General features: G+C 45.4%; 1 protein-coding gene across 9 annotated transcripts in view; it reads left to right on the top strand.

Annotated features, from left to right (window-relative positions):
• Positions 1 to 13,804, top strand: part of TNIK (TRAF2 and NCK interacting kinase) — a 420,651-nt gene that overhangs the window by 332,742 nt on the left and 74,105 nt on the right. For 6 of the 9 annotated variants that reach the window (XM_070753632.1, XM_070753630.1, XM_070753631.1 and 3 more), the window contains 2 exons: positions 7,359 to 7,523; positions 11,982 to 12,221. In XM_070753632.1, coding sequence (XP_070609733.1) covers positions 7,359 to 7,523; positions 11,982 to 12,221 — 405 coding nt within the window. The remainder of the gene's footprint in view (positions 1 to 7,358; positions 7,524 to 11,981; positions 12,222 to 13,804) is intronic. The other 3 variants (XM_070753635.1, XM_070753634.1, XM_070753636.1) reach the window with 1 other exon arrangement.

The raw sequence follows: 13,804 nt of genomic DNA, 5'->3' as shown, positions 1-13,804 counted from the left end.
TCTCCAACCTTGGCAACTTGTAACACTTTAAGGTGGCTGAGGAATTCTGGGAGTTGAAGTCCACAAGTATTAAAGTTGCCAAGGTTGGAGACCCCTGGTTTAGATAATTCGGAAGTAGGTGGACCAGTGCTGTAATTCAGGTTTTCAACAACTACCTATATTATACCAGAACAATGGATGATTATTGCAATCTCATTGGTAGAAGACTGGAACAACAGAAATTCTGTAAAGTAGCCTCTCTTGAGAGGGGGAAAATGCTTTAAACCTCCAGCAATCTTTACTGTCCTTTTATCTTGGTACACGGGCCATGTTTTAATCTGCTTTGATGTAAAGTTTGGGATTCTACTTTTTCTTGGGATAGATGTTACCTTCTGGCCTTCTTATTGCTGTACTTGCTTTTTTGAAACCAAAAGCTGTTCGTTGTACTGTATGTGTATCCAGTAAGTTGCTTTTTGGTTTCATTATGCAGTCCCATCCCTGTAAAGTCCTCGGGATCACAAGAGCCACCAAGGAGGGGAGGGCAGACAAGCCTGCTTTGCGTTTTGCATTTCATCTTAACCGGTTGCTCTTTCGTGGGGTTTTCTTTTCCTTCTTTCTGCTGCTGGATTCAGAGCAGGAAATTTCCCAAAGATGAAATTTATGAATGGCAGGAATCTATGATCACAGCTGGTATAATCTGGCATAAAAATGAATTTCTCTTGCTTTTGATTTATAATCTTCTGGAGAGCGGTAAATACCATCTGTCTGCTTGGGCAGGTTCTGGAAGGCTGCTATATCAAGGCACGTAGGAAAATACACAAAACCTGTATAGCCATTTTAAAAAGTCAACATCTAAAATATAGCCTGCTAAGTATATCCTCAAAACACATTAGGAGCCAAATGCATAAAAATATAATAGTTTATTGTGTTACCTTTTTTTAAAAAAAAGGACTTTCATATGAGAATATATATATTTGGATTAAATTCTGCCAAGGTGGGGAATAGGTAAAAAAGGTTTTGAAAATTTATCCTACATTTGTATGCATTCATTTACTGCTTTTTGTCACTTGATTGACTGCTGTTTATTGAGTTACAATCTGTTCCGTCTACACTTTAGCCTTTTTGCTGATTACTAGGAAACAATTTAAATTAAGCTGATTGAATATTTATTTACATGACAGGAGGTGGAACTAGATTTGAACAAAATTCATAAACTGAGCAACCGTAACAAACTTTATTGTGCTATTTATTAATATGAAAGTCCTATAGAGTAGCCACAGTTCCTAGTTAGCAGGGATTATTCTCCACTGCAGCTGGAAGGAGAGTCCAACATGGGTAGTTAACCAATCTTATTGGTAGAGACTGAGTTAATTATTTACATATTAATTGGGTACCGCCCCCTTGTATCCCCCATGAGCTCAGTTTTAAAAACTCAGTCTAAGAGTAGAGACTTACTGAGTTTGATCTTGAGCTAATTAAAGCTAATAATTTATTTAAAAAATTCGTAAAAATAGTAAAAAAAAAAAAAATATTTAAAAATGTTGTGAACCTGTTTAATCTTCTGCTTTGTTTTTCAGACACAGCTAGCAGCAGTGGAACAGTCAACAAGGGGTACCTGCCCTCCGTGGGCAGCACCCCCAACGATTCTCCTCAGGGGTTTTGTATTCCCCCCGAGGGAACACCCCGTAGAGGAGCACCCAGCCTGGGAGTCCCTGGCCTCCGAGGCCACACTAGGGCTGCCGGCCGAAGGTGGGGGGGTCCGCCCCCCCCACTGGGAGGCTTGGAATCGCTCTCCGAGATCGGCGCGGCGAGCCGAAAGAGCGATCAGCTGTTCGGCGGCTGGAAAGGAGCCGCCGCCGAAGCCGCCGCCGCCGGAGGAGAGAAAAAGCCGCCGATAACGCCGCAGGCGCTGCCGAGACAACGGCGCGACCGCTGAGACCACCAGGCGTTTTTCTGGACAGCGGAGGCGAGAGCCAGGGCGACCAGCCTGGCGGGGATCGCCATTGAGGCGGGCGCAGAGCGGCGAGCCCAGAAAGAGCGCGAAGCGCACGGGCGCCGCCATCTTGGCCATTCCGGCGCGAAAGCCGGAAATTCGGGCGGCAAAAGGCGCGAGAGTGGGTTATGAGCCCCAGTGCGCATGCGCAAGAGGCCAAAGTGCCGAGACGCCATTTTTAAGGTGACTTGCAAGGGCGTGGAGCCAAAAAGTTTACTGGTCTGCAATATTAGACTTGGATTATCCTCCAACTGTGAGTAAAATGGAAGAGAAGGCAGGAACTGACAAAAGCAGTTCCCCAGCCGCTAAGGATAAGGGCAAAGGGAAGGCAAAAGACAAGACAAAAGCCTCCCAATCTTCTAGCTCCTCATTGAAGGAAGCAGAAAAACGTATTAAGGCCCTTGAAAAGAAACTGGAAGCGGCCCTGCAGCCATCTCCTTCGGGACTGCCCCTTACACAGCGGCAACAAATGACCCCTGAACAACTGACCTCCCAATCTCCCCTGGGGACCACTGGGGCCATGCTAACAGGGGACTGGTCGCCTGACAGACAATTTGTACCTATACCTCAGGCCATGCCATCCCCTGGCACCTCTTGGAACAGACCGGGGTCTGCAGGGCACTCGGTCAGAAGCCTACAGGGACCTTCAGCTACGTTTACCCCTACGGCAGCAGGCTTAAGGGGTCCCTCTGGCCCTTGGCAACAGATGACACCTGACCTTCAGGAGCTCATTGCCAACGTATACTCACAGGGCATTGCTACGGGGGCACAACAAAGTGCGAAGCCCCCACAACAGGCTCCAGAAAGGAATACATGGACAGTACCGCCCCCTTCTGGCGTGGGGTCGCTGATGGAGGAACCACAGTTTGAGGAGAGTGACAGAGAATATGATTGGTCAGAGGACGAGACAATGCCGGAGCCGCCACCATCGGTGGGACTGTTTAAGCCCGCACTATTCAGGACCTTGCTCTGTAAGGCCAAGCAGGTGATGAACCTCGCAGCAGCGCCTAAGGCAACTGATCCTACTGACACAACAAAAACTTCTGAGGCACTCCTCAAGGAAGATCAGCCTGAGACTGAACACTTTCCGGCCTCTCACATATTTGTAGAAGGAGTTAAGCGGCCTTGGCAGCACCCTGCGGCTGCACAAGGGCCTTCAAACATCGAACGGAAGTTTTACACCTTCGACGAGGAGGTCGAAAAACTCCTGGAGTTCCCGCCGATTGACCAGCCAGTGGTGACTCTGGTGTCCAGCGCGCTGGTGCCTTCCGAAACCGGCGACAGCCTGAAACCCGAAGACAGGAAGGCTGAGATATTGCTGAGGAAGGCACATCAGGTGTCTGGCTGGGGGTTCAGAGCGGCTGCCGCAGCATCATTCATCAATAGAGCATCCATCATGTGGCTGCAGGAAATGCAGGCCAGACTCGGACCTGAGGACGGACGACTCCGGCAGGACCTGAGCAAGCTGCGAGCGGCAGCGGAGTTCTCAGCAGACGCCACCCTCCATGCGGCGAAGTTCTCGGCTCGAAGCATGGCAACCACCATGTCGTCACGACGGCTTCTCTGGCTGCGGAATTGGCCAGCAGACTTAAAATCAAAGTGGAGGCTGGCCTCGAGCCCTTTCCAGGGTTCCATGCTCTTTGGGGAGAGTCTGGAGAAGGTCCTCATTGAGGACAGGGACAAAAAGAAAGTGCTCCCCAGGGCTAATAGGAGACAAGACCGCAGGTTCACGCCATACACGAGGCGCCAGAACCCTCGCTGGGAAGCCAATACAGGTGCAGGACAGACCCAAAGATCCTTTGGTCAGGGTCAATACAACCAATACAATCAACCATCCTTTCGGTCCGATCGGGGATCTTTTCAGGACAGACCCCGAGGTTACCAACAATCGAGACGGCCATTTCGAGGAGGTAACCAGAGAGGCTTTCGTCGCTCCAAGTGACTCAGCCGGAATGCCAATAGGAGGGAAACTTCAGCATTACAGTCTCTCCTGGCATCACACATCATCCGACAAATGGGCCTTAGCCACTGTTTCACAGGGACTTCGTCTGGAATTTGTCCAGTCCCCACCATCACGATTCCTTCATTGCCCCGCAATACGGGACTCACAAAAGAGACTACAACTCCGAGAGGAGATAAAGCATTTATTGGACATTCATGCTATAGAGCCGGTGCCCCGACAGGAAGAGGGCAAGGGGTTCTATTCAGTGATCTTTATAGTGCCCAAGGCCTCAGGAGGCTGCCGGCTCATACTAAACTTGAAGCAACTGAACGTTTTCATAAAGTACAGGAGGTTTCGAATGCACTCCTTACAAACAATTATAGCATCCATACGCTCCCACGATCTGTTAACATCAATAGATCTCAAGGAAGCGTACCTCCATGTGCCCATACATCCAGGTCATCGACGGTTCCTCCGCTTCTGCGCTGAGGGGGAACATTTTCAGTACAGGGCCATGCCATTCGGCCTCTCCTCGGCCCCGCGAACCTTCACAAAACTGTTGGACATTTTGACGGCAGACCTGCGCCAGAAATCTGTTCGGCTGATGGCTTACCTGGACGACATAATCGTTTTGTCCAGGTCCCCATTGGGAGCCAGGAGGGACTTAGACAGGACAGTGCAATCACTGGTATCTCACGGTTTCACAATCAATATGGAGAAAAGCCACCTGTCTCCCACCACCAGATTACTCCACCTTGGAGCAGTCATAGATACCATATCAAACACGGTATCTCTCTCTCCGGAGAGACAACGCACAATACGACAACTAATCTCCAGCATCCGACACGACAGGAGAGTTTCCCTGGCGTTATTATCCAAAATCCTGGGGACCTTGGTGTCGGCCATCGGCATCGTTCCCTGGGCAAGACACCACATCAGGGACCTACAGTGGTTCTTGCTCCCAGCACAGAGGGCCCGGAGGAGCCACTGCAACAGGAAGGTCCGGGTTCCAAGGACAATCAGAGAGTCCTTGGAATGGTGGACGTCACCAGCCTTAAGCAAGGGTTCCACCTTCCGACTCCAAAGCCCAGTAACCCTCACGACGGACGCCAGCCTTTTTGGATGGGGCGCACACATTGGACACCATATGGCCCAAGGCCTCTGGTCGGACAGGGACTTGGAGCCGGTCAACATCAATTTCCTCGAATTGAAGGCAGTGTTCTTGGCCCTTCAAGCGTTCACCCCACTAGTGCGGGACAGACACGTGCGGGTCCTGACAGACAATGTTGCGACCAGGGCCCACCTGAATCATCAGGGGGGCACGAAGTCACAACGCCTCATGGCAGAGGCCAACCGTCTATTCAATTGGGCCGAGACCAACTTGGCATCCTTGTCGGCCGAGCATATTGCTGGCATCAGCAACACTCAGGCGGACTGGCTGAGCAGGGCCATTCTAGATCCCTCAGAGTGGAGATTGGATCCCGACATCTTCCAGCAGCTGACACACAGATTCGGCATGCCATCCGTGGACTTGTTTGCAACCCAGCGGAATACCCAACTTCCCAGGTTCTACACACGTTTTCCGGACCCAGCGGCAGAAGGGACCAATGCCCTTCTTTCCCCTTGGCCACCGGGTCTACTTTATGCCTTTCCTCCCACCAGTCTCCTGCCCAGGGTGGTGGAGAAGATATTAGAGGAGAGAGCGGAAGTGCTATTGGTGGCACCTCACTGGCCTCGACGCCCTTGGTTCTCCGACCTCGTGGCACTATCGGTGTCTACACCGTGGAGGATTCCGGATCGGATCATCGCCCTCAGCCAGGGGAACCTTCAACATCCGGATCCCCAGTGGCTACATCTAACCGTGTGGCACTTGAGAGGAGCAGGCTGAGGCAACAAAAGCTACCAGAGAAGGTCATTGATACAATACAGGCAGCACGTCGCCCTTCGACGTCAAGAATATACCAAGCAACTTGGCAAGCGTTCTGTAAGTTCTGTGACCAGCACCGTCTGAATCCAAGGGAGACATCAGTTATTCCGGTGTTGGAGTTCCTACAGCAAGGAATAGACCGGGGGTTAGCCCCTAACACCTTAAAGAGGCAGGTGGCAGCCCTCGCCACTATGATACAAGTTCCAGAGGCACGCTCCTTGACATTTCACCCGTGGGTGAGGGACTTTCTACGAGGAGCTACAAATAAACATAGCCCGCCAGTCCGGAGGTTTCCGTCATGGGACCTCTCGTTAGTTCTCAAAGCATTGACAAAGCCACCTTTTGAGCCGTTGAGGACCATATCTCTCCGACTGTTATCCATTAAAACAGCTTTTCTGGTCGCAATTACCTCCGCACGCAGAGTGTCGGAAATAGCGGCCTTATCAGTCAGACAGGACCTCTGTATCTTTTACCCAGATAGGGTTGTACTAAGACTGGATCCCACCTTTATACCAAAGGTAAACTCTACATTTCATAGGAAGCAAGAGTTGATACTTCCTGATTTTTGTACTCATGGGAACCACCCATCGGAGTTGCGATGGCACAAAATAGACGTCAGGCGAGCCCTGAAGATATACATCAGGCGTACGGAGACGTTCAGGAAATCTGAGCAATTGTTCATATCATTTTCACCTCACAAGATGGGACTTGGACTATCCTCCAAATCTATTAGTCGATGGCTCAAGGAGTGTATCACGGAGGCTTACAAGGCTAGAAACCAGACCCCACCATTGGGACTGACGGGTCATTCAACACGTAGCGCGGCCACGTCTGCTGCCTGGGCCACGCAAGCATCCATCGAGGATATCTGCAAGGCCGCAACATGGGCGGCCCCTACCACCTTTGTTAAACATTATAAGTTGGATTCGTTTGCTTCAGCGGACGCAGCGTTTGGAAGGCGTGTTTTGCAACGAGTTTGTGCCTCCACGACGTCCCTGACAAGACCTTCTCCCTCCCATGGGCCTTAATCTTTGGCATATCCCATGTTGGACTCTCCTTCCAGCTGCAGTGGAGAAGGACCGTTGTACCTACCTGAACGGTCTTCTCGCTGCACTGGAAGGAGAGTCCAAACCCACCCGGCACTGCAGAAGTTCAGGGACGCCGGTGTTGGGAGGCCCTTGTTGTTGTTGGTTATTGACAATAAATATTGGTTATCCTCTTACATTGTCTTCGTTTTTAAAACTGAGCTCATGGGGGATACAAGGGGGCGGTACCCAATTAATATGTAAATAATTAACTCAGTCTCTACCAATAAGATTGGTTAACTACCCATGTTGGACTCTCCTTCCAGTGCAGCGAGAAGACCGTTCAGGTAGGTACAACGGTCCTTTTTGTCTTTGGGATAGCTGATTGGAAATACAGGCTGAGGAAATGGCTCTACAGGTTTTTAGAGATATTACGGACAAGGCCTTCAGACAACTTGAATTCACCGTTCGTTTTTTCTCTTCTTGCTTCAGGTGGAAGAACGTTCGAGACTTAACCGGCAAAGTTCCCCAGCCATGCCCCACAAGGTGGCCAACAGAATTTCTGACCCAAACCTTCCACCTCGATCAGAATCCTTCAGTATTAGCGGAGTGCAGCCTGCTCGGACACCACCCATGCTGCGATCAGTGGATCCACAGGTATTGTGTCTTAGTAAAGCCGCCTGTTATTTCCTTCTCAGATACAGCTCAGACCAGAATATGACAGATTATTCTCATCAAAGGTAAAGTCACCTCTAAACAATTACCCTGTTTGACAAGCAGTATCATTTCAGAACAACACAGTCAAATTCTGTATGTAGATTTATCATAGACTAATTCAGTTCCATTGCCTATGGTCTGTTTTCTCCTCATCCCCTTACCTTTTTTAAAAAATGTAGCTAGCTATTACAACCACCATATTGTCCTCTGGATAGGGAACTATAATGAAAATAAAATTAGGGATTTTTACTCATCCTGTTATTGAAGTACAGTAGGCGTCCCTCCATTGTTTGAGTCCTAAAAGATGTTCATGAAAGTGCTATTTGAGTAGGCCAATAAATAAGACGAGCAAGTCTCAGATGAAGTAGTATGTATTCCTTAACTTTCTGGAAGAAAATGTAATCCGTGAAGCTGTTTTTGAGACAGCATATTTCATCTGGACTTGTCTCCATTGGCTTTCAGGAGAAAAAGCAGGGTCAATGAAAAATTTTGGATGGCTGGGTGACCAGAAATAACAGTGGGGAAGTCATAATGGGATGGAAATAGAACTTGTAGGGAAGATAGAGAGGCAATGTAGGTCAAATCTTGAACATAGATCAGTTGTGATTTAGACCAAGGGTCTCCAACCTTGGCAACTTTAAGACTTGTGGACTTCAACACCCAGTTTTGCTGACTGAAGAATTCTGGGAGTTGAAGTCCACTCGAAACAGAATACCTTACGAAAATAGACTAACTATCCTGGGTCTTGAAAGCTTAGAACTGCGGCGCCTAAAACACGATTTAAGTATTGCCCACAAGATCATATGCTGCAATGTCCTTCCGGTCAACGACTACTTCACCTTCAACCACAACAACACAAGAGCACGCAACAGATTCAAACTTAATATTAACCGCTCCAAACTCGACTGTAAAAAATATGACTTTAACAATCGAGTTGTTGATGCGTGGAACTCATTACCGGACTCTATAGTGTCAACTCCCAACCCCCAACATTTCTCCCTTAGACTCTCCACGATTGACCTCTCCAGGTTCCTAAGAGGCCAGTAAGGGGCGTACATAAGTGCACTGATGTGCCTAACATCCCCTGTCCAATTATCTTTCCTTATCTCATATATCTTATATATTCTCTCCCTCTCATCTACTTCTTTTCTTTTTTACTTACTATCCCTATATATACTACTTAATGTCTATTTTCTTCCACATGTATTGTATATTGGACAAAGAATAAATAAAAAAAATAATAAATAAAAAAGTCTTAAAGTTCCCAAGGTTGGAGCCCTCTGATTTAGACAGTCAAACATTGAGCTAACCGTAGGGTAGGGGGGGAATGAAAAATTTATCAATCTGCTCGTTGGGAGAGAGGTCAAAAGTCAAGTCATAAGGAAACATGTTCCAGGAATTCTGATAAAGAAGAATATTTAAATAGTGCTTCCAGTAATGTGGAATTGTGTCTTTATCTTTTTATCTTTGGGGATAAGCAGTGGCATGCATGAAGAAGTCAGAATATCTCATTCGAATAATGCAGCTTTCATTATTATTTAAAAAGCCTAATCCCCGTGAGGCTATTCTGGTATGCTCAAGCTGTGCATGTGTTTGTCACATGCTCCAAACCTCCACAGAATTATATATGTGAGCATATTTGCATAATACATATTTAAATAAAGGGAGTATACACTGTACACTGGAGGGAGGGAGTATACACTGTAAGCTATCGGCATCTTAGATTGGATATCCAGAGAATCTGCTCTAGAGCAAATTTGGAATTGCTACCTCCTTCAATTCTTGGTGATATGAGTGAAATTAACAGTATTTCTCTTTGCATTTCCATGGTTCCATTCATAAGCTCATCATCAGTTCCACTCCTGATCATCTCTTTTTCCTCCTTCAATTGTGCAAACCCCCCCCCTCTCCACGTACTTCTACGTTAGTCAGCTTGCATACAGAGCAATAAACCAGTGGCTTCCATTAAAGAGAAATTAGAAGATGATATATAAAATGCTGCTTTGGTCCAGGGTGGCAATTCTTCCAGCTTGCTTGTGACTCATTGTTCCAATTAAAGTAAAACAAAACATTGGCCAAGGTTTTTGTTTGTTTGTTTATGTGTTCTGTCGAGCTCTCTGGTAGAATCCTCCCAAAAATGCACAGATACAATTTCAGACACACACACGTTTGAAAATTCAAAACAATGTTCTTTAATGTTCACTTAAACCAAGCCCTCTTTTTGTATAGCAAAGAGCACTTGTCTCCAAACAAATTAGTAATTTGTACAAGTCCCTTATCAGTTCTGTGATACTTAGCTTGCAGCCGTGGGACAATTCACAGTCCTTCTTCTTTCACAAAGTGCAACACACTTTGCTCTGGGTTAGTTTCAAAGCAGGGAAAAATCAGCACACAAAGATCAAAGTCAGCAAAGCAGTCATGAAACACAACGATCAGATAATCCTCCACAATGGCCAAACCCACAGGCTGCTCTTTATAGCAGCCTCACTAATTCCCACAGCCCCACCCAACCACAGGTGGCCTCATTTTCTTTGATAATAATCTCTCAGTTGTTGTTGCCTATGCATGGCTCTCGTGGCTATATCATTAACTCTTGTTCTGAATCCAAGGAGGAGCAAGATAATTGATCTCCTTCTGAGCTGTCTGCCACACTCTCCTCCTCCCTGTCACTCATGTCTTCTTGGTCAGAGGAGCCTTCATCAGCAGATTCCCCTGGGGGGGGGCAAAACAGGCCTGCAGCATGTGGATGTCTCCCCCACATCCAAAGTCCTTGGGGCAGGAGCAGAGCCAGAGCTAACCACAACATTTATGTAATTGCTTTTTGGGGGGTGGGCATCCTTTTTAGCTGGCATATGTCATTCACAGCATGGAAGATGAGTGATTGTGTTAAAACTAAGTGAAATACATAGTGTCCAAGAGCCCTTTTGTGTCAGGCGCAAGTAACCAGAACCACTCGTGAATATTTTCAAATAAAAGCTTTATTATTAGTACCGTTGCTACAAGAATCTTGCCCGATTGAATACATTCTCTTGTGAATGGTGAGATAAGGCGTCAGGGATTCTAGGGGAAGTCAGGGAACATTCTTGTAGCAATGGGACTAATAATAAAGCTTTTGTGCTGCTTTCTGCAGTGCAAGGATTCTAAGCTTGGTCCCTACTTAACAGCTCCTTCTAGCTGGAGATTTCACCACACTTTGCCCCAAAAGTAATACAGTGGTACCTCGACATACGAGTCTAATTCGTTCCAGACTCGAGCTCGTATGTCGATCAACTCGCATCTCGAACGAATGCCTTTAGACTTTGTTTTTCGCGCCGAGATAACTGGAAGCAAGGAATTATTGCGCCACCTAGTGGAAGCTCGGCTCGTATCCCAAATTTGAGCTCGGGTGTCGAACAGAAATTTTGCTCGCGTCTTGGCTCATAACTTGGAATACTCGCATGTGGAGCAGCTTGTATTTAGAGGTACTACTGTACATAGTATTCAATATAGAGGAGGTATAAATAAGTAAATGCATACAGCAGACTGAATTATGAGGTTCTTTTGGGTTTTGGTTTTCCTTCTTGGTATTTACTATTGTTGGCAAAGATTTATGGCTTAATCTATTGTATAGACCCAACTCGTATGGAGGGCATACCATGGATCAGACCAACCAAGACTTAGCCTCAACATGTCCTGTGTCTGTCCAAATGATATTTAGACTCGTGGTTTTTATTTTATTCTCTCTCTCGTTGCTGTCAAACCAATTGCAAAGTAAGTTTTTTCCTGTTTCTATTTTGGCAACTCAGTGCAACCAAAACCAGGGGCCACCAGCCTTGCAGATGGCGTTTCGGTACACGATTTCAAATCATTATAATTTTATAGTAGTGTAAATGCAGAAAGCATTACTACTTTTTGACAACTCACCTGAAACACCTGAAAACAGCCACTCCGCTTTTTGAAATGTTCTTTTAAAAATAAAGAAGGGGAACATCATGGATCTGACATACCAAACCATTTGGTGGAAATAACAACAATGATCTATGAAACATCAAGTTCCCTTTGTTTCTGGATATCATAGGCCATGCCAAGCGAAACAAACATTTCATATGTAACTTTCTTGCCTCATTTCATAAATAACACATTATCATATAACTAAAAATCCTGGGCTTTAAATGGACGTTCTTAGAGGAACAGAATTCAGGCCAAATAATAAATCTCATATTTGGCATTTCCTGACCTTCACCCACTTATTATTGAAAGATCTGAATTTTATTTATTTTTTAATCAAATTCATTTTTTTTAAAATAAAAATTGAGGAAACAATTTTTTTTTAAAAGAAACATGCTTCATTATACTCTTTTTAATAACTTTTTCCCCCCAATTTATATACTTATGACTTTGTTTTAACTTGGTGCGTAGATTCCACATCTGGTCAGTGTGAAATCCCAGGGACCTTCCTTGCCTGCCTCTCAGTCACTGCATGAACAACCCACAAAGGGAATGGCTGGGTTTCAGGAAGCTCTAACGGTGACCTCTCACCGCACTGAGATGCCAAGGCAGAACTCGGACCCCACTTCCGAAAAGCCTCCTCTCCCCCCTCGTGTTGAAAAGTTTGATCGAAGTTCTTGGTTACGACAGGAAGAAGACATTCCACCAAAGGTAAAAAAAACAAATAAATAAAATTTTTAAAAAGGAATCATGCTAAATTGCAAAAATTCGGAATAGGAGATAGTTTAGATCTATTGTGGTGGCGCTGCAAATTCCCAGTACAGTGTTCCCTCGATTTCCATGGGGGATGCGTTCCGAGACCGCCCGGGAAAGTCGAATTTCCGCGAAGTAGAGATGCGGAAGTAAATACACCATTTTTGGCTATGGACAGTATCACAAGCCATCCCTTAACACTTTAAACCCCTAAATTGCCATTTCCCATTCCCTTAACAACCATTTGCTCACCATTGTTACTGGTACTCACCCCTGAATAAGACACTTAGTGATCCTGATATTTATAAAAATAATTATTTATTAATATATATATTTTTGTTATTTATTTGCAAAAATTATTAGTTTGGCGATGACATATGATGTCATTGGGTGGGAAAAACCATGGTATAGAAAAAAACCGCGAAGTATTTTTTAATTACTATTTTTTGAAAAACCGTGGTATAGGCTATTCGCGAAGTTCGAACCCGCGAAAATCGAGGGAACACTGTATAGTCCTGATGACTTTTTCATTTGAATGGCCAAATATATTAATACTTCAGAACATGCTTCAAATTCCTGTAGCTCTGTGATAGACCACAAAAGAATACCAGGTCCGGCCTCCAATAGAACTAGACAGTTTGAGCTGCCGACATCCAGATGCCTGCTAGAGGGTAGCATGGAAATACCATACATAAACCACTTCAAAGTAGCAATTATATACAGTAGAGTCTTGACTATCTGACATTATTTATTATTATTATTATTATTATTTATTAGATTTGTATGCCGCCCCTCTCCGAAGACTCGGGGCGGCTCACAACAGCGATAAAAACAATACATGGTAACAAATCTAATAATTAAAATCTAAAATAACAGTTTTACATTAAAAAGTCTAAAAAGAAAAAAAACCCAATAGATAAAATACATACACACAGTCATAAACAGGTGGGCTGATAGTTGGATAGCCGAAAATGTTAGATAATCCAGAGGGTCCAAGAAAAGCCTTGAAATCACTACGAATTGCAAACTCCAGTCTCCTAGAGTTACCCTTCCAACACCATAGTCATCTGCTACTTTCTGCAACGTCTATCCCTTGTCCAGTCTCTTGATTGCCTCGAGTTTCTGCTCCATTGATAAAACGACCTTCTTCCTTTTCATTATAATGTTTAGGGGCGTGTTTGGGGGCCTGGCTCTGCACGTCGCCTTCCCTGTCGCTGCCATGTTTGGGGGCGTTTCTGAAGGGCGCGAAAATGCCTACAGCCACACCCCCAAGCAGCCACGACATCAGATAATCTGGAATGTCAGATGAATCAAGACTCTATTTCAGACCTGGGCAAGATGCAGGCCTGCGGAGGTCGGTCCAACTTTTCTAGATAAGAAGTGGGTGTTCAAGATATAATATATATAATTTATTTATTTATTTTATTTATTTATTATTTATTAATTAGATTTGTATGCCGCCCCTCTCCGTAGACTCAACAATAATAAGACAATATAAACAAATCTAATATTTAAGTTAATTTAAAAACCCCAATTTAAGA

The sequence above is a fragment of the Erythrolamprus reginae genome, chromosome 5, assembly GCF_031021105.1.
Source record: "Erythrolamprus reginae isolate rEryReg1 chromosome 5, rEryReg1.hap1, whole genome shotgun sequence".
Lineage (NCBI taxonomy): Eukaryota > Metazoa > Chordata > Lepidosauria > Squamata > Dipsadidae > Erythrolamprus > Erythrolamprus reginae.
The sequence above is the reverse complement of the archived record's forward strand: the minus strand, read 5'-3'. Positions and strand labels throughout refer to the sequence as shown.